The sequence below is a fragment of the Delphinapterus leucas genome, chromosome 2, assembly GCF_059928025.1.
Source record: "Delphinapterus leucas isolate spDelLeu-1000000601 "Yukka" chromosome 2, BTC_Dleu_Yukka2, whole genome shotgun sequence".
NCBI classification, from domain to species: Eukaryota; Metazoa; Chordata; class Mammalia; order Artiodactyla; family Monodontidae; genus Delphinapterus; species Delphinapterus leucas.
Window position 1 is genome coordinate 3476576 of NC_143130.1, and position 21776 is coordinate 3498351.

At 38.4% G+C, this 21776-nt stretch overlaps 1 protein-coding gene across 8 annotated transcripts in view; it reads right to left on the reverse strand.

The window, feature by feature from the left end:
- ARHGAP12 (Rho GTPase activating protein 12) overlaps window positions 1-21776 on the reverse strand; it is a 110955-nt gene that overhangs the window by 24193 nt on the left and 64986 nt on the right. For 4 of the 8 annotated variants that reach the window (XM_089906358.1, XM_022580640.3, XM_022580636.3 and 1 more), the window contains 5 exons: window positions 18229-18309; window positions 11465-11590; window positions 7917-7991; window positions 7573-7587; window positions 554-615 (listed from right to left, as the gene is read on the reverse strand). In XM_089906358.1, the coding sequence (XP_089762484.1) occupies window positions 554-615; window positions 7573-7587; window positions 7917-7991; window positions 11465-11590; window positions 18229-18309 (359 nt within the window). Of the gene's footprint in view, window positions 1-553; window positions 616-7572; window positions 7588-7916; window positions 7992-11464; window positions 11591-18228; window positions 18310-19375; window positions 19517-21776 lie in introns of all 8 variants that reach the window. The other 4 variants (XM_089906362.1, XM_089906359.1, XM_022580637.3 and 1 more) reach the window with 4 other exon arrangements.

Here is a 21776-nt window from a genome sequence, read left to right on the forward strand (position 1 = left end):
TAAATAAACGATGAGGCAGCCATACAACATACAACTATGCAGTAGTTAGAAACTATGTGTCAGCTGTACATGCAATGAAATGCACCGTCTCCAAGATAAACTGTTAAAAGACTGTGCTAAAAATATTAATCTATGCACATGTAAATGTATCTACTTTCTATCTCTGGAGGAAGACAGTACACCTCACTAGACATAACTGGTTACCTCTGGGGAGGGAAACTGATGGTTGGTGACTGACTTTTGACTACATGTTTTGTGTATGTTTGTATTTTGCCATGTGCATTTATCACTTATTGAAAAAAATTTTTAATAAAGCTAATGCCTGCTCAGAATCCTCCGCCTTATCACCTCTGAATTTAATCTTACCTTTAGAAATAGGTCAAGACAAAGAAAAATTTTCCTCTACTTCCTGACAATCTTATATCCATATTAGAAAACACATTTAAAATTCTCTGAACCTGTTAATCACTTCTACTAGAATATAATTATATTCAGTTTTTACTTATATCAATCAGATGAAACATGTGAGAACATTAATGATCTGTGTACTTACCGAACCTTTTTCCCATTTTCAGTAATTTTTGTTACATTTAATAATCCGTATTTCTCTTGACCCTATGATATGGAACAGAGGTATTACTGTTTATAGATCATTCATACAGACAGTGAAGTCCAAATTCTTACATAGGACTGAATCAAAATGATCTGGTACTCTAAATATTAGCTTAAAAGAGAAGATCAGTCAGTGTGTAATATGGTTAGTTCTAGACTACATTAAGAATATAATTTCCTAATACTTCTGTAAAGATTTTTTTCAGTTATTTTTGTAATTAAACACTTGGTCTGGGCTTCCCTGGTGGCGCAGTGGTTGGGAGTCCGCAAAAACAAACAAACAAAACAAAACACTTGGTCTTCTCAAGGAAGAGCAGCCATAAGGTAAAATCAAATTAAATTTCTACATGAATGCTACAAATCAGCACTGGAAAAATGATTTATGACTTCCTGTTCAAACCAAGTGATACGATGCTATAAATACCACAAAAAAGGAACTGTTTACTTGGCTGTCATTTTAGAACAGTGTAGTCTGAAAATTATTTAAGATACTAACCCACTTTGTCAGAATGTGAAAATAAGTAGGTAGAACAAATGCAGTGACTGTATTTAATAAATTACTTAAAAGTAAGTGGCACTATGCATAGAACTGGCCTTAATGTGGCATAAAGAATTCAATATGTTGCTTCATTAAACATATTATCAGATGGCAAATTGGGCTCTGGACAAACTAGATCTATTAGTCAGCTGATGTAAAACACAGCAACACAGCTTTATCATCAAACCCTAGGAAGGCAAAAGTCACTGTGCTCAAGTTAAATGTTATCTTAAAATTCTTCCAGGTGGAACTGAAGAAGCACTTTCTCATTGCTCTAGCCTTCTATAGTCAAATGAATTTAATCAAAATGCGTTTGTGCCCACAGCAATCATCCATTAGTGAGCACTGTATGAAAACGACCAAGCAGTCAATTTTACTTCAGTTAAAACACACACACACAGTACACACACACACAGGAAAAAATAGTCTCAATTCAGAATTTATTTCTAACTATTTACCTCAGCTATTTTCTCAAGGTACTTTAATTAGAAAAAAAAATTCTTTCTTGTATGAGAGATAAACATGGCATTATTTTCTCACTAATGTCTAAAAGATAATATCTGAAAGTTCTGCCTGGTCTGATAATAACTCACATCTATAGACAAAGCTGACAAACTATTATGTTATTCACTTTTGTTATACTGGGAACTTGGGAAACATCCATATTACTATAATTTTTTCACAAAGCATAGGTTGGATCTCCTTAGATATGCAAGTCTGATACATTTCATAAGAGCTCTCTGTTGCCTCTCAATAAAAATATCAATTACACGGTGGTAAGTATGCACAGGATGTTAAGTAAGAACTTTCCCAATTTACCATCAGAAGCAGGGAGGGAAAGAAAAACTTTCAATGATCCAGGAACTAAGTAACATTAATCTGAGAGGATGGGCGCTGGTGATGTGAGCACAGGAACTGGAAGGGCGGAGGTGGGAATAAGCCTATTAAAAAACACCAAAGCTGGAACTATGCAGGGTGAAAAAGCAGAAACAGGAAGGAAATGCCAGCATCAAAACAGGAAGAAAAATGGAAGGGACAGCAGCAGTGACAGACGGCCAAAGCCTATGGGGGAAAGAGACGCTCTGGATCAGGGATTCTTACCTGAGTCATGGCTGGACCAACACCGCACATAATCGTGCGTGTACCTGCATCACTCAAGGGAAAGGCCCAGAGCTCTCATGAAATTCTCACAGGGACCAAGACCCAAGCACTAATGCTCTAAGCGGTAAGCACTCTAACGTGAACATAAAATAAGAACAAAATGTGCCACGTCCAAAACGTACCAATACAATGACCATTACCACGCGGTGTGCAAAGTGCTCTGAGGAAGGCATACCTAACTCCACCTGAGAGGGGAGTAGGGAGGAAGAGAAGCTTCCCGGAGACCCTGACCCAGGAGCGAGCAACAGGAGTCGGCCACACAGAAACGACGGACAGGTGAAGGCACAGAAGCTGGAAGCGCATCATCTCTACAAGGCTTAGGTTCCCTCAGCGTACGGGGTGCAGCAGAGCAGCAGCGAGAGAGAGGGGGCAGCGGAACGAGCGCGGCGGGAGCAGGTGATGCAGCGCCACCGGAACAGTGTTCTGATAACTCCTATCAATGCAAGAGGTGCTGACGGCCTGGCCCAGGGAGAGGCCTGAGAGGGTGAAGAGGGGCCACACGTGAGAGCGACTCGGAAGGCAGGACTGACAGGGACAGGACGGGAGGTAAGAGGCAAGATCGGGGAGACTCCCAAGCTTGAGCAGCTGGGTAGCTGGGGGCCCTCAGCTGCAACGACAAGCTTTAGAGGAGCCGTCCCTGACCCCTGCGGTAGGAGCTCCTCTGCCCTCCAATGACTGACGACAGCCCCCAGGTTGTTTCCTTCGTCGCACCTAATGCAAAGCACAATTACATATTATTTATTCGCCACCTACTGTCAGGCTCTGCGTCAGGACCACATCTGCTGTGCTCACCATGTATGACAGCGCCCAGCACAGCGGCTAGCATGGTGCCGGGGCTCAACACATGTTTGTTGAAGTCATTAACCAACAAAGCAGCCGTGCTATCACACTACCAAGAAATGTAAGAGAAGGTCAGTGATGGAGAAAATAAAGCTTTAACTCTTAAACACTGAAGTTCTGAATTTGACATAAAAGTGACAGGCAGGCAGATACAGGTCTGGCTATACAGGTGTGGATTTCAGGGGGAATTTAGGCAGATTATTATTCCATGCTGTTTGGTGTACTCTTCTCTACTTAATATGATTCAAAGTCAACCAATGTTTTTGTGTAGCTTACTAAAATAACTTCATAAAAATACCTCGTTAAGTCCTTTAAAAACTGCCCATACTCACACGTGAATATTTCTTAGTCTAAATATGTCGATACTCCAAGGGAAACTTCGTGTTGAAAATAAGCAGGAATGTTTTAATATGAACTGGCAAAATATTGTTAAATTTTAACCAAAAATATTGTAGTAAGATTGTCCTATCCTAATTAAAGCAAGAAAACAATAAAATGTCGGTTCTGTTGAGTCATCTGGGAAAACTTCCACACGTTCATAATCACTTTGCAGGCTCCAGAATTTCTAATTGATTTTACATTCATTTAGTAAGATAAGCATTTCCCAATTTTGGCTAATAATTATTATATATCAAAATCAATACCTCCCATTAAAATCTTTATCTTCGGTTAATCATGTTATAATCATGTAATAAAAAGATTCTTTCTCTACAGAGTAAGTAACCTTGCCCTGTGAGATGCTGAAAAAGAACCAGTGTGATAGAACTTCCAGAGCAGGTAAATCCATACAGACCTTCAAACTAGAGGTTGCCATGCAGAGGGGAGAAGAGGTGGGGAAAGGTGCAATGACTGCTTAATGGTAGGGGTCTCCCTCTGAGGTGATGAAAGTGTCCTGAGACTGGGCAGGAGTGACAGCTACACACATTTTAAATACACTAAAGCCACTGAACTATATACTTTAAAGTGGTTAATGGCTAATTTTATGTTATGTGAATTTCACCTCGATTAAAAAAATGTTTAAAGAACCAGTGTTATAAAAAATTGTTAAAATCATGTTTTTAAAAAAGGCTTTAGAATAGTAATATTCAATGAAAAAAAATTAGCCAATTTGTCCACTAAACCCTTTTGGTAACGAACGTGTTGAAATGCCCTTTTCTCCAAAGTGGGTAAAGCATTTTAATACCATAATTGGAAACACAAGGTCAAAAGTTCAAGTTTCCAAATTATATACTTAAAATTGTATTCAGTATTCAGTAAATGAGAACTTTAAAATGCACATCCTCATAGGCACACTGGGACAAATAGAGATGAGGTTCTTAGATCAGCCTACAAAATCCTATTTAATCCATGTGTGGCAGTCATATTTTAGAGAAATATCAATTTTAAAAAAATGTATACACTACCTATTTCAAAAAAGGACTTGAGGGCCTCCCAGGTGGAACAGTGGTTGAGAGTCCGCCTGCCGATGCAGGGGACATGGGTTCGTGCCCCAGTCCGGGAGGATCCCACATGCCACAGAACAGCTGGGCCCATGAGCCATGGCCACTGAGCCTGCGCGTCTGGAGCCTGTGCTCCGCAACGGGAGAGGCCACAACAGTGAGAGGCCCGCGTACCGCAAAAAAAAAAAAAAAAAAAACAGGACTTGAAGTGACTATGAAAAATAACAATGCATTTGAAAACTGGAAATAAGACAAGAAAAAATGAACATGTTTAAAATTTATATTAAGGGATGAAATTTTAATCTGGTTTGATTAGAGGAGACTGAAAGAAAGCATCACATGCTACGTGAACAAAGCCTGTCAAACAAGAACATGTGTTCTATGACCCCACGCATGTGAAGTGTCCAGAAGAGGCAGACCTAGTGAGATAGAAAGCACATTGCTGGTTGCTTAGGGCTTGATGGGATGTGGAAGCAGAGGGGTGACAGCAACGAGTACTGCTTTTTGAAGTGATGAGATGTTCTAAAATGACTGTCCTGATGGTTGCACTTATCTGAACATACTAGAAACCAATGAACTGTACACTTTAAACGGGTGAACGGTGTAGTATGTTAGTCATATTTCAATACGGTTTTAACAAAAAATAAATAAAAAAAGAGATTCAATAGGTAATCTGCAGAGATTTAAAGATGCCATGAGGTAACGAACACTGATTACGATGTCAGTTTCTTTTTCTTACCACTAAGGCCTTACACCAACCAGATTTTAACTCACAAAGAACCAAAAAAAAGAAATCTGCTTGTATTAACTGGGTAAGAGTGGGAAAGACAGGCAAAAGACTCCATTCAAACAGGGCAAGAAGAGAAGAGGGAGCAGAGGCTGCAGGAGGAAAGAAGAGACTCTGGGGAGCAGAAGCCCGGGGGGGCCAGACTGGGGCTTGGGGGGAAGGACGCTGCACACTTAAAGGGAAACAGAACAGCCTCAGCAGAATTAACAGAGCTGTTCCTGTTTTCCACCCGAAGGTAAATGAAGAACGAAACAGAACCCTGCTGAGGCAGTTCCCGGCCATGGCCACCAGAGGGGACCCTGAGTCTGGGGCAGTCAGGTGACTGGCAAACTCTCGTGAAAGGGGTAACTGCCTGGGGGAATAATTTGCAAACCGTCCTTTTAACTCCCATGCGAACACTTATAAACTCATGTTTCCAGGATTACCAAGAAATTCCCTTTTACCAAAATGTAAATAATTTATAAAAGGTCTTCTCAGAAGTTACATATTACCCATATTTAAAATAAGCTAAAAAGCGTTTCTGCCTCTTTTCTAGATGGATGGATAGATTAAGAATACTGCAGTAATAGCACCTTACATTCATACAGGAAATCCTGACAATACCACTAAAATCATGTTCACTTTGATCTTTATTTAATGTTCATGCACCCAGGACTGTGTTAAATAATGCAAAAGATAAAAAGTATTAGAAAGCAGCCCCTCTCTATCTCTCTGAGTCCCTTCAAAGTTTAAACCCTTAGCAGAGAGCTGAGGGGCACATGAGGTAACTTTCACACGATTAATGCCATCAGTGACTTGAGAGCTCAAAGAAAAAGAAGAGATGCTATTATGCTGAGGTTAGTGTGGGCAGGCCCTAAGGGGTCATCCCACTGGTCAGCACAAGATTAACTGTAGGTGCAGAGAGGCTGAGGACCACGGGAGGCAGGGAAACCACCTGTGCAATATCAGCAGGACGGGTGGACAACACGTGATAGGAACCAAAAGACCTGATTTGCTCAGGGGATGGAGAAAAGAGCCAGACAAGGAGAACAGCATCTGTGAGAAACCTGTGCCTCTAGAAAATCAGAAGTATCCTAATAAACAAGAGTCTATTATAGTTTCTTAAAATTAAGGAAGTAACAATAAAAGTTTGTCTTCTGGAAAGCTTTAAAAGTTTCATTTCTTCCTTTTGGCAAAACCCCATGGAATAGCGGCTCTATGGCACTGGGGTTACGCTGGCTCTGCTCTAAGGAGTCTTTTCCTTGTCTAGTGGGGAAGACATTAACTGAGGGTTGGAAGTTCCTACAAGAAATAGGAAATGAGAAGAGTTACTCCATTTTATGGAATCAAATAACATATAATTAAATGTTATTAAGAGTATCACAGGGAAACCTGACCAAATCTAGAGGATCTGAAGAAAATTCCGAGCCTGAACCAAGCTCTAAGGAATGACCAGAAGTTGACCAGGCAAAGACGTCAGGGAAGATGGGTTTCAGTGCGTGAAGGGGCTGGAGCTGAAGAGCAGGCTCCTTTGCAGAGAGGAGAGTGGCAGGGCTGCAGGAAAACACGCAAGTGGGGGCAAGGAGGGGAGATGAGGACCCGGGACAGGCGCAGTGTTGCAGAGCTCGTTACAAAGTTGCATCCTCCTTCTAAAAGGAAAGGAGAGCCGCTGGAGGGGAAGAGCAGGAGGGGCAAATCACAGGCTAGACTTGGGGACGGGGGTGCTGCAAACACCAAGATCAAGTAGGATTCCTCCAAAGTTACGAATGGAGAGAAGGGCTTCCCTGGTGGCGCAGTGGCTAAGAATCCACCTGCCAAAGCAGGGGACACGGGTTCGAGCCCTGGTCCGGGAAGATCCCACACGCCGCAGAGCAACTAAGCCCGTGAGCCACAACTACTGAGCCCACGTGCCATGACTACTGAAGCCCACGCACCTAGAGCCCGTGCTCCACAACAAGAGAAGCCACCGCAGTAAGAAGCCCGCGCACCGCAACCAAGAGTAGCCCCTGCTCACCGCAACTAGAGAAAGCCCGCACGCAGCAACGAAGACCCAAGGCAGCAAATAAATGAATGAATGAATAACTGAAGAGAAGTCACTGTATCGCCAATATTACCTGGCCTAGGCTGGGCAATGCATTTGACAGCTTAGCGGCGGGGGTGGGGGGGGGCGGGGAAGGCATCTAAAGCTTGTTAAGAAGGAGGGAAATGATTCTTACCTTTGGACTGCTGGCCTGAGGAAGGAAGGGTAAAGTGTAATTTGACAGTATTCTCCAGGGATTTTTATATTTATGTTTAACAGCCAAACATAAATTCACTGCTTACAAATATGGTATACAAGTTGATCACGAAGATACCATATTTTGCATAAAAGGGGGAATTTTTAAATCAATAAAATCTGATTTTTAATTTAAACCTATTATCTGATTATTTTTTGAAAGACCAATGAAATTTAATAGAAGCCCAAGAGGTATTTTTAAACATTACACTTAGAGAAAATTAATTTACTGAAATTGACTGAAATAATTGGACTGTATTATCTATATGCCGCTATCATACTAACTGTATCTTGGTTCTTTGGTGAAGAGGGAGAAGACTCATTTTCAGGATAGCAGGGTTTTGAGGCAGTTGGAGATTCCTACAAGAAATAAGTAATGAAAAATGTTACTCTATTTCATATAATTATATTTCTCCCTCTACTGACAGTGGGAAAGCTTAATAAGGGACGCTAAGAAAAATTTTTTCCTAGTTATTTCCCTTCTATATTCAGCTACGAAACTAATATGGTACAGATGTGAAAACTACAGATATCATAAAGTTTATGAAATATGGCATATTTTATACGAATTACAGTAAATTTAAATACCGCATACGGAATTACTCAAAAGAAATGATGCATGTTGCCTTAAAATCATGATGTTGCATCAGCTTAAATTAACCATATTTAAAATAAGTAAAATCCAAACACTTACGGATAAAAATGTAACAGTCCCCATACTAACTTGCTCTTGGTATGAATCCTGGTCTAGGATTTAGGATTAGGCAAGGAATAGTCACAGGAACTACTTGGCAACTGCCAGAATGAGAACTTGTATTAAGAAATTAAATTGCTATTAATATTTAATATAATTTATAGCTAACTTTCCAATTATTAGAAATAAGCAAGATTGTTTAAAATGCAAAGAAGAAACCTCAGATTTACAGATTAATAACTCACCAGGAAAAAAAAATATTTTAATGTCTAAGCCTGCAAGAATATATAATAGGAGCAAACCAATAATGTGCATTTTTAAAGCAATTCTGCTTTGTTAATATTAAAACATGGTATGTGATTTCTACCTCAGATATCTGTAAAACTATTCGTGGAGGATAAGACTGAAAAAACATTTTTTGGTACCAAGAGCCACTGGTAGCCAATGGTATCTACCAAGCTCCACTTTTCTCTGTTCTCCTAGAAGCTCTGAATAATTTCAGGAAAAGAGAATTAGGAAAATCATATGCCAATGTCTATTATTATTTTTCCTATAAAACCAAATAATTTACTTGGACATTCATCTTCACATCTGTATCATCTACTTTACTATACTTATGAAACTGGATAACGTACTGTTGATAAGCCTGGGAATTTGTATTAAATCACAATACAAAAAACCATTAATAAAATCCATTCACTTAGAAAAAAGTCTTCAGGTTTATATCCTGTACAATTCGTAAATACAGAAACCAGGTAGCAGTGAAACTGTACAGGGAAAATCCTTGAAGGTAACAACCTTAAAATCTAAGACCTACACTATAAATGGAGAAAACATTAAAATCATTATCAAATATATCTTTATAAAAATTAATTACATTTAATGTCCAAGTATCAGTTTAGCTTCATTTAAGTATTTTTTCTAACAGCTTCAGATGTTTTACTTTTCAATTTCTTGACTTCTAAAAGCGTCTAATATTAAAACACTCTGAGAAAAAGAGGAAAGATTTGATGACCCATAAACTATAAAATAAGTAATTGAATAAAATGAATGATAATTACAACTTATTTTTCATGGCATCATCAGTCCTACAGAAATGAAAACCATAGCAAATGGAGTAATAATGTAAACACAATTATAATTATTATAAACAATTTTACATTTACCCATTTGTTTATGTATACTTATAAATGTATATGCACATATAAATACATCTTAATGTCTACAAGCAGCAGGTTTTGGTAAAAATCATACATAGGCAGAAACAAACAGATGTATCCATACACACACACACGCACACACACCTAGCTCCACCAAGGTTGTCTGGCAACTGAATTAGGACCCATATCATCATAACAACATTCGCTACATAGTATTAGGTTTCTCTGATTACCTTTCAAGTTATACGCATTTCACCCCTTATCATATATTAGTCAGCTAGTTTGTTCTGGTATAGTCCCTCTTTTATAATCTCAAATCTTAAAATCGTGTATACTATGTAATGATAAATAGAAGAGTTTACTTGGTGAAGTAGCTATCTATGACTCCATTTATAAAGGTGGGGGGGAGACATGTCTACCAAAAATAAGTAGAGCTCTGGTCTCAAGAAAATCACGTTATCACACGCTGAAACAATTAGATGAAAAAGGATATATAATAAGAACTTCATGCAGGTTATTCTAATAATAAACTGAAAATGAATCTCAAGAAAGATTATAAGGGAGTAACAAATTTTAAGTCTACATCACTAAAATAACCATCCCTTTTGTTCTAGTACGAAGAGGCAGTAGAGTTGGCTCAACAACGGCTTTCGCACTAGAGCTTTCATTACATACAGTAGAAGCTTTCTGTATACACTGAACTGTAATCTGGTTCTTGGAGTTAAATGAATTTTTCTATTAAAATCTCTAGGACTCTTAACTACACAGGTTAACCTCAATGCTAGTATATTGGGTTGGCCAAAAAGTTCGTTCGGGTTTTCCCACAAGCGCTTATGAAAAACCCAAATGAACTTTTTGGCCAACCCAAAATATTTTCAAGCATTCTTCAATAGACAGACTCCAAAATTGCATTCCTTTAATATGCCCCCTACATTCAACCACATCACATCCTTACAAACAGAAATCAGAAGTACTTGTCTGACTGACTGACTGAGATAATTTAGAAAGGAATTTAGGACTGAAAGCATACAAACACAGAGAAATACGCCTCAGGAGAGTTCATCCTGTTTTCACTAACTACCTAAAAATGCAGGAAACATTAATTATGTCAAAGGAGCAGCCTGGTGGTAAAATAACAGAGTCCCCAGCGACCAATATTTTAGCTTTAGGGTGTTGCCACCACCCTCAGGCTTTAACATTAGTATGTCTGCTGTTCTACAAATTCGTACTAATTTCCTATTCTATCCCCAAAATGAAGTCACAATGTAAAGATGTAACTCACAAGGAAATTCAAAACTTCATGGCTTTTCCAATCTCACGTTTGCATCAAAATCCATTCCCTGGGGCTTCCCTGGTGGCACAGTGGTTGAGAGTCCGCCTGCCGATGCAGGGGACACGGGTTCGTGCCCCGGTCCGGGAAGATCCCACATGCCGCGGAGCGGCTGGGCCCGTGAGCCATGGCCGCTGAGCCTGCGCGTCCGGAGCCTGTGCTCCGCAACGGGAGAGGCCACAGCAGTGAGAGGCCCGCGTACCGCAAAAAAAAAAAAAAAAAATCCATTCCTTATTTGAAACAGAGAACATGACTTCTCAGAAGCACTTGTGCAAATAGCACTTAGGGAAACAGGAGGAGCAGGGTTCCAATCTTCCCTGGGACGGGAAAGTTAGTTAAACGTCTTTACCGTTAAACCTCCTAGAGACTGAAGACAAACAATAACGGATATGTGACTTTAAAAAGAGATTATGAAAAAAAACCTGTCACCTACTAGGCCCAAATGTATCATGGAACACATCGTTATGCCACATGTAAGTCAGTCCATTGTGCAAAAATCAAAAAACTTCAAAACCAAACCCCACTCCGGGACAAACTGATATGACATACAATAAACCAGTCATCACCAAGGTATGAGATTCAGCTGAGGAGAAAATACAGAATAAAGAACTTGGCAAAGTTCGCAGCAGATTTTCTCAGAAGGTCCTACCTTGTCATTGGTGTCCAGCACAATGGTGCTATGTCTCCACTTTGTTAGCACTATTGGTTCTTGCAGCCGCCTGTCCAGACTCCTACTTTTAATAATTTCTCTTTGCTGCTGAGATGAGGCATTATACTAAAGAAAACAAATTATACCTCATAAATAATAGAAACAAAAGTGGAATCTAAACATGCTGGCTCCAAATGACACATGGTGTTAGGCAAAATTCACCATGTGACACTAACCTGAGTTTTCTCATCTTTGACCAGCACTGTGACACAATCAAGAAGATCACAGATTTGGGTACTGGAGAGACCAAGTTAATGTTATCTTTGGCAAAACACTTAATCTCCACAAGGCTAAGTTTCATCAACTATAAAACAGATATAATGGAAATAGAGTTCTAAGGATTAAACAGTATAAAAAGTGCCAGATGTAGCCCTGATAGGTTCTCAATAAATATCAGTAGTTATAATTTATAAAATGAGGTCACTGGACAAATTAATTTTTTAGGGTTCCTTCTACTTCGAAAATCCACATGAATTCAATTTGTGGTTTAGGTTTTTTTAAAGATGTTTTCATATACAACAGTATTCTCACATTTAAAGGAGTTTTTGTTTTTACTTTTACTTTCCATATATAGGCCAAACACACTATTATTTGTTTCTCTGAAGTGGTAAAACATAACCGAGTCAAAAGGCAGAGATGGTACCTCCTTCCAAACACCAATCCTGAACATATCAGTTGTGTACAAAGGATAAGTAAGAACTACCAAATGAAAATGAAATATAAAATTAAGAACACATTATCAGTAAGGTATTAGGTCTTGTGAGTGTCTGAAATGTCAAGTAGACCACCAGGCATAAACATTTGAGAAATGTGAGGTTTAAGAGTTATGCTGTTTTATACAGGCAGTTTTAATAAATTATAAATAATAAATTATAATAAAATTACAAAAGAAAATTCATCTGCTTTTTAAGGGATACATCCTTCTCCTGAAACCAAAGGATACCTAATATCTACTTCTCTAAAAAGCCCAGTAAATCTTAAATTTTAATGACTCGTAATTTCAGTGAAATGTTTTATTATATGTTATACTACTAAATCTCAGTAATATATTATTTATATTGTTTTTAAAATTTAAAAACCTTCCAACATCTTTCTCCATAATATGCCATTTCTTCACTTTCCAAAATGAGTCCAGACAGGTCCCCCAAACTGTTTCCAAAGCTGTTACTTCGTTTTTTACGTTAAAAACTTGCCAAAGCCAGGCAAGCACATACGGGTGTATGTTTTTCATTCACTGCTGCTTAACAAACCGCCATCTTAAAATCTGTCACAGAAGTTAACAAAGGGATCACTTCTAGAATGAACAAAGACGAAGCTTAAAGGCTTCCCCCCCAAAAATGCTGCGCCGTAAATCACTAAGTGAAGAGAGACCGAGTTATTAAGCAGAGCTCCTTCCAGACAATCATCATTAGCAATAATTAAAATGTGTAGTTGCGTGTAAGCTTGTGTATGAACTTTAATGGATACCTACCCTAGCTGTTGAGCTTTATAACTACAGTTGTTTAGAAATCCTTTCCAAGGGGCAAGAAAAATAATGTAAAATTAAACTGGGTAATATTCACAATTTAAAAGGTGCTGGTAATTTTATTAGGCAACAGTATGTTGATAAAAGCAAATAAAGCACCAATAAAATGTCATATAAAATCTAGTGTAGACAGAAGACAAAAATAAAGTGTCACATAATCAGAGAAAAGAAAAATAAGATGACACCACAGCTAAAATACACACACACACACGTCTAGTTAAACAAGATGGCTAAAACAACATTTTAGAAATCTTTTTAGAACACCTTTTTTCTTTTAAGAATTTTAATTGCAATTTTATTTGAATTATTTCAAACATACAAAAGAACAGTGACTATAATAAAAACCCACCACAAGCTTCAGCATATCTAACATAAAACAGGAACCTATTTTTTTTAAAGAAAAAAAATACTAGAGTCCTCTGAAGACATCTTCCAGATTCCATTCCTCTCCCTCCCTCCCTGACAGTACCATATAGTTCGGTGCTCACCATTCTCACGCACTTTACACTTTAGTACATATGTATGTATCTGTAAATACACCTGTAAGCTTTTAGATTTTATAAAAGTGGAATATCACACGCATCAATCTTCGACTTGCTTTTTCACTCAACATGTTTTTATTAAAACAAAAAACCTGCATCCATATTGGTGAGTATGCAGCTCTAACTCATTTGTGTTTCACTTCTATGTAACACTACATTATATGCAGATACCACGATTTAACCATTCTGTTGTAAATGGACATGTCCGAGGTGGTAGTACTAATTACACTTCTACCAGCAGAACATAATACTTTGGACTGCCCTACTTGGTACTGTTGAACTTATATGCATTTGTGTATAAAAAATAAATGTATGCACATGTGCACAAATTTTTAAAATTCTATTAGAAGAGTGAAATGTTATCTCTTTTGCATTCTCTGATTACTTATAAATTTGAACATCTTTTCATATACTTATTTCATGAATCTCCTCTTCTCTGTATTGCTTAGTCATATACTTTGCCTATTTTTGACTGGGTTCTCTCTCTCACTAGTGTGTACAGAAAGAACCAAGAGGCTCTTTATATATTTAGGCTTCTAAGGCTTCATAAGCTATGTGAGTTGAATGTAGCTTTTTCAGACTTTTCCGAGTCTGAAGCTCATCTCTTGCCTTTTGTGTATGGTATCTTTTGTATCAAAAGGTGTTCTGTTGAATTTTATGTAGTTGTATCTGTCCATCTTTCCCTTTATAATTTTTCCTTATATAGTCTTGTTTAAGAAATCCTTCCCATTCTGAAGTCAAAGATATTCTTTGACATATTCTTTAGCTATTAAAGTTTTGCTTATTATGTTGACAACTGTCATCTACCTGGAATTAATTACTAGGTGTGAAGTCAAGATCTATGTTTATTTCATTTCTTCATGTGAATAACCAATAATCTTCCCAACATTTATTGCACAGCCCACGCTTTATCTGTTAATTTGTGATGCCGCAACTGAGATTCCTATTCTGTTCTGCTGGTCTATTTCTCTACAGATGTGCCCACAACTTAATCACTACAGCAGGAACCCCATCCCTACCCCCAGATTCTCCCTACTCAGGAACATTTTGGTTCTTCATAGACCTTTGTTTGCAAATAAAATTTACCATCAGTTCAAGACAAAAAAAAGGTAGGGACGGTGACAGGAAATGGAAATACAGTGAACTTACTGATCAATGGGGACATTTATAAAATTAAGTGTCCCAACCCAAGGTCATAATGGTGTATTGCACCATTTCAGGTCAACTTTTATGTCCCTCAATTCTGCTCTGAAATTTTCTTCATTAAGATCTTACAAACCAAACCTTCTGCAGGCGTATTCTTAGTTATGACTCTTCTTAGTGTTGCTGCTGCTTCTAATGTAAAAAAGATCTTTATTCCTATCACATTTTCAAATTGACTTTTTATTAGAGACATGGGTGCTTTTTAGGTTGATTTTAATATCATCACTCTTCAGTTTGCCGAATCTCCTGATTTTCTAATAATCAAAAGAACAACTGAATCTTTCAATTCATTTTTTTTTATTTTATTGTTGAATAGAAACACTGATGGGAAAGTTACAGTCTAGGTCCTAACTCTATTGGCAAAGCTTCTGTAATCGCACCATGAAGTATGAGATTTACTGTTGATTATATGATAAATAACCTTTAGCATGATGTAATATATCATTACATGTGAAGTGATCTTTTTGTAGAAACATATAGTTGGGTCATGGCTTTTTGTCATTTCTGAGAATCTTTTAACAGCTGTGTTTAAACCATTTACACTTAATGTAATTATTTATATGTTAGGATTTAAGTCTATTTTATTTGTTTTCTGTTCTGTTTATCATTCCTGTTTCTCCTTTCTGGCCTTCCTGTGGACTACCCTGAGGAGTTTTTACTATTATAGTTTAATTTACCTGTAGTTTCTTGAATCTATCTCTTGTTACAGTTTTTTAGTGCTTGCTCTAGGGATTACAATGTACATACTTAATTTCTCTCAGTCTACCAATATCAGCATTTTACTATTTCAAGTGAAATGTGGAAACCTTACCAACAATTACATCATAGTACTCTCCCCTCTCTATGATATAGTTGTTTTAAATATCATCTCCGCCTACAACGAGTACTTCTTCAGAAACGTTATAATTTTTGCTTTAAAGGTCAAACATAATTTTTAAAACTCAGGACAAAACTCTCCTCAGATATTCACGCTTCCCATTGTACTTTCTTCATTCATAATGTTCCAAGTTATCTTCATTTATCATTTCTCTTCTGTTTTAAGGACTTCCTATAGCAATTCTTTGAGAACAAGACTGCTAGTAATATATCTCTTAGTTTACTTTCATCTGAAAATGTCTTCATTTCACCTTCATTCCTGAAGGATATTTTTGCTGGATGTACAATGATGGGTTGACAGGTTTTTTTTTTTCAGCATTTGTAAAATGTTACACCACTTCCTTCTGGCTTCATGGTTTCTGATAAGACATCCATGCCATTCAAATCATTATTACCCTACAGGTACTATGTTGTTTCATTGAGCTGCTTTCAAGATTTTTTTTTGGAGGAGGAAAAAGGGAATTCTTTAATTTTCAGAAATTTGATTACAATGCATCTGGATGTGGATTTCTTTGAGTTTATCCTGTTTAGTACTTATTCAGCTTCTCGAACCTGTTGATTTGTCTTTTGCACATTTGGGTGTTTTCAAACATTGTTTCTGCATATATTTTTCAGCCTCACACTCTTTCTCCACTTCTTCTGGAATTCTGATGAAATGAATGTTAGATCTTCTGTATTTTCCCACAGATCTCTGAGGCTCTGTTCATTTTCTTAAAATGTATTTACTCCTTCTGGGTCCAGGAGGCTAGCCTGGTGCATGCCTCTCATGGCAGTGGCAGAAGTGGAAGAGCAAGCCCTGGCACACAAGCCCATTTCAATACCATGTTTGTGACACATTTGCTCATGTCCCACCAGTGGAAGCAAGTCATATGACTAGACTGGATTCAGTCATGATGGTAACAGCAGGACAATACGCCCCATCCACAGTGGGAGGCCACTACAAAGGTAGACAGCACTGATACAGGAGTGGGTTAGGAATGGGTCCAATGCTGCGATCTGAACAGCAGGACAATATGCCCCATTCACAGCGGGAGGCCACTACAAAGGTACACAGCAGACAGCACTGATACAGGAGTGGGTAAGGAATGGGTCCAATGCTGTGATCTGAACAGCAGGACAATACGCCCCATCCACAGCGGGCGGCCACTACAACAGTACACAGCAGACAGCACTGATACAATACAGGGGTGGGTAAGGAATGGGTCCAATGCTGCAGTCTGACACCACAGGTAATCTGGTTGTCTACCCTTTGATGGCTTTTAAGATCGTCTCCTCTACTGAACTTCCATAGATCCAGTAAAATCTGTCAACACGTGTATTTATCTTTCTCTCTTCTGGTCTGTATTGAGGGCATATTTTCCCGTTAAAAATGCATGCCTGGGGCTTCCCTGGTGGCGCAGTGGTTGAGAGTCCGCCTGCCAATGCAGGGGACACGGGTTTGTGCCCCGGTATGGGAGGATCCCACATGCTGCAGAGCGGCTGGGCCCGTGAGCCATGGCCGCTGGGTCTGCGCGTCCGGAGCCTGTGCTCCGCAACGAGAGAGGCCACAACGGTGAGAGGCCCACGTACCGCAAAAAAAAAAAAAAAAAATGATAAAAAATAAAAAGTGCATGCCTTCCTTTAGTTTTAGAAAATTCCCAGAAATTATATTTTCCAATACTATTTCTCTACCATTTCCTCCATTTTCTTCTTCTAGAATTCCTGATATATGAATGTAGGAAACTTCCCACCCATCTTCCATTTCTCCTAACTATGCTTTAATATTCGTTACCTACCTGTCCCTCTGTCTATAGTTTACACTATCCACTGCACTTTATATTTCAATGACTTTTTTTCTATATCCACGTATCTTTATACTAATAATATTTTTCTTTAAACTGACTTACTCCAGGACAAAGAAAACTAAAGTCTATCTGGTAATTGACACTACAGATATGTCTGCTACTTACACTTGCCTTCTAAAACATTAAAATAATGTACCAATTAAAGTTTAAATGTTTGCTCAGATTTCACTTAAAATTATCTGAATACTAGTAGTGATAAGTATATGACCACTATGAAACCTACTGCTTTAGATAAACTCAGCCCTGGTGCACTCTAAAGAGAGAGAGCCAATGAGACCCTAGATCTCATTGCCACAAGCTGACTGACTCAATTACAACACACATCTACATACAAGAATAAACTTGAATACTGAGTTGCTTTTCTTTCTTTAAAAAAAAATATAAGACCAACTTCATGCAGAAGACGCAATATATTCAAGGAAACTACTGGCATTATTGGCACTGAAGGGGACACTGTATCCAGGAACAATGAAAAACTGATTTCAAGTTAAACCAAAAGAATTTTTAAATAGGGATTATCAGTATTATATAGCTATAAGATAATGCACATCTTAGAAAAATTTAGCCAAAGGATTCTCGATGAATTCTGAAAAAACTAGTCTTGCTGCTTTTTAGAAGTTGAATAAAAATTTAAAAGTGAATCTGCTGTAACCATTTTCAGATATTATTTTATCTACTATTTCTAAACAGAAATCCAGTGTTAATGTTTATTACCTTTGGCAACTCCCATTCTGACCGAGATCCATCTGCACTGTAGTAATATTGTCTACCTTGATCGTCAACATGCTTGAGCCACTATAAAGACAAAACAGGTGTTATATTTTAAATGTACATAAAATTGAGTTTAAGCCTATACAACCAGAGATATTAGATGACATTCTCATGAATTTTATTCTACTTGCTCAAGATCATTGCAAAAGAAATATAACAAAACCTATACTAATAGACTTGCATTTTAAGTTTGGTAAAAATAAGTAAACTAGGGACTTCACTGGCGGTGCAGTGGTTAGGAGTCCGCCTGCCAATGCAGGGGACACGGGTTCAAGCCCTGGTCCAGGAAGATCCCACATGCTGTGGAGCAACTAAGCCTGCACACCACAACTTACTGAGTCTGAGCTCTAGAGCCCACGTGCCACAACTACTGAGCCCATGTGTCACAACTACTGAAGCCCGCACGCCTAGAGCCCAGGCTCCGCAACGAGAGAAGCCACCGCAATGAGAAGCCTGCGCACTGCAACACAGAGGAGTCCCCGCTCGCCACTACTAGAGAAAGCCCGCACACAGCAACGAAGACCCAATGTAGCCAAAAATAATTAATTAATTTTTTTAAAAAAGCATATCTCCATTTATTCCCAAGGGTCTTATTCTTTAAACTAGCACAACACAACATTACCTTCTCTGATGATAAACACATAAAATTTCAAAATGCATTCTCAAACTGGTTGATGAATCATAAAATACTAGACTCATGGTTTTTGTTTTATGTAACTTGGTTATAAAAGAAAAAGGAGTGTAGGAAGTGAGGTGGTATGTCATAACAGCATGTTGAGAAAACTATTCCCCAAGAAAAACACAAAGAAATATGTTTACTGAAGAAGTGTAAGCAGATTGACACTCAACGGGTCTTCTCTTCAAAGGGTCTGTCTTAAACAGGTTGACACCACAAACATTCCTGTAACTGGAAGCAGTTTAAAACCATGAATAAGTAGTTACACTGAGTTTTCATATTGTCAGTTGACATGATTACAGAATTACAAGAAAATATTTTCATGAGTTTTAAAAATACTAAAAAAGCTTCAGTACATAATGATTTTATGAGAGGAATCTGCCAAGAAAACTAGATGAGAGAAAAAGAAAGTACCTTTTCATTAGTACAGTCACTGGTATACAAGGTATGCCCACGTTCATCCAACTCTTCTGACCAACCCCTTGGAGGAGAACCACACTGACTATCTGACTGGCTGTAACAAACGCTGTGGTAGTTTTCTTCTGATGAAAGAAGCTATAAATAGTCAGAAACATAAGGATTTTTCTTCTTTGAACATATATGTGTGTGTGTGTGTGTGTGTGTGTGTGTGTGTGTGTGCAGCAGTTGAAAATCTAAGCAATTCACTTTATCTGGCTATACATACTAATATATCTTGAATATATTTAAATATTTAGTTTTCAAAACAAACTGTTTAGTCTTTTTAATGGTATACTGTAAGTGGTAAGGTGAAATTAGTAAGTTATTTTATCGCATTAATGCAAGCCTAGAAAAATTTACTGTAATGAAATTGAGAACAATGTTTTCAGACTGAGAGATAAAATGCTACCTTCTATTTAATGCTGCTTTTGAACTGAAATCAGGTTAAAAAAATGACAGGGGTGCGTGTGTGTGTGTGTGTGTACACACATCTATGTGTAAGCAAAGCAAGAAGTGAGGGCACTTCATTAGACTGAGATTCTTGAAACTTCTCACCGATTTATTGCAAGTTCCTAGCCAAATGCCCCGCAAAAAGTGCTCAATATATGTTGAACTATTTTCTTAAAGCGTGTGGGATGGAGATGGGGGGAGAAAAGACACTAGCTTTGTAACACTATATTTTATGTTCTAATTTATTGTCAAGTTTTCCTAACTCACTCAACCAAATGCTTCTTAAAACTATTCAAAACTACACTTTGAAAGAAGAAAAAAAAATATTGAGAAAATACAAACACAATACAGAAAGATTAAGAAATTCAGTATGTAATATTTACTAGGCTAACTCTAACGTGCAAATGACCCTTCCAGGGTCACGTTCAGGTAAAATATCTTCTACAATTAAATCTACTCAATCAGACTGGATTTTCTACCATAATTTGGTCTGAAACACTAAGATGTGTAGATTCTCAATGCTGTAGAAGTAACATACGTAAACATCCTAATGTTAGCAATACGTTCACAAAAACTGACACAGACAACTTAACAGAAGTCTTACGTAGAGTGAGCTATATCTGTTTTGTAACAGTAACGTTTTTAAAAAATGAAAAACCTAACTCAAACATCAGGATTTATTTTAATTTAATTGAGACCACTTAAAATGTAAGCTCATATAGGAGAGGTACAGTAAAATCTTTTAGAAACAGAGTAAAAGAAGGCAATCTGTACAGGAAAATATTATTCAACCATCAAAAAAAAAAAAAGGAGGGCTTCCCTGGTGGCGCAGTGGTTAAGAATCCGCCTGCCAATGCTGGGGACACGGGTTCGATCCCTGGTCCAGGAAGATCCCACATGCCACGGAACAACTGAGCCCATGTGCCACAACTACTGAGCCTGCGCTCTAGGGCCCGCGAGCCACAACTACTGAAGCCCGCGTGCCTAAAACCCGTGCTCCACAACAAGAGAAGCCACCGCAGTGAGAAGCCCGTGCACCGCAACGAAGAGTAACCCCCGCTCGCCGCAACTAGAGAAAAGCTTGCGTGCAGCAACGAAGACCCAACGTAGCCAAATAAATAAATATATAAATTTATTTATTTTAAAAAAAGAAGGAGAAGAAGAATCCAGAAAGGTAAGTACAATAAAAAGGCAGCTTTCTCCTTGATGGCATTTGCCAAATCCTGAACTAGAACATTAGTTTTCAAGGCCATGCAGAAGTGCTGGGGAATAGGACGCGGAACAACCTAAGGCAGTGAGTCCCACGAGAAAGAAAGGGGACCCCAAAGAATTATACCTGCAGTTTATGGGGTGAATCAGAAACAAATCTTGGCCCTTTATTCCATGCTAGGAAAATCACAGGACTAAGCAGGGGAAACTGGGACGCAACAAGCCACTCTTCATGCAATCCAAAATTACTACTACCTAGGTGGCCTGTGAAAACGCAAACTGAAAATTTAGTTTCAAATGTTCACAGCATACTAGTTTCCCCAGGCACCTGGCAGAAACAAAAGCAAATCCTCTCTGAAGGAACAAACTTTCAACCCTAGCATTAAACTTGCTATATATGAATTTCCAACAACTATAATCTCACATTAAAACACACACACAGGGCTCCCCTGGTGGCGCAGTGGTTGAGAGTCCACCTGCCGAAGCAGGGGACACGGGGTTCGTGCCCCGGTCCGGCAAGATCCCACATGCCGTGGAGTGGCTGGGCCCGTGAGCCATGGCCGCTGAGCCTGCGCGTCCGGAGCCTGTGCTCCGCAACAGGACAGGCCACAACAGTGAGGGGCCCGCATACCGCAAAAAAAAAAAACAAAAACACACACACACACACGATGTAAAACAAACACCATGAGTGAGAGTC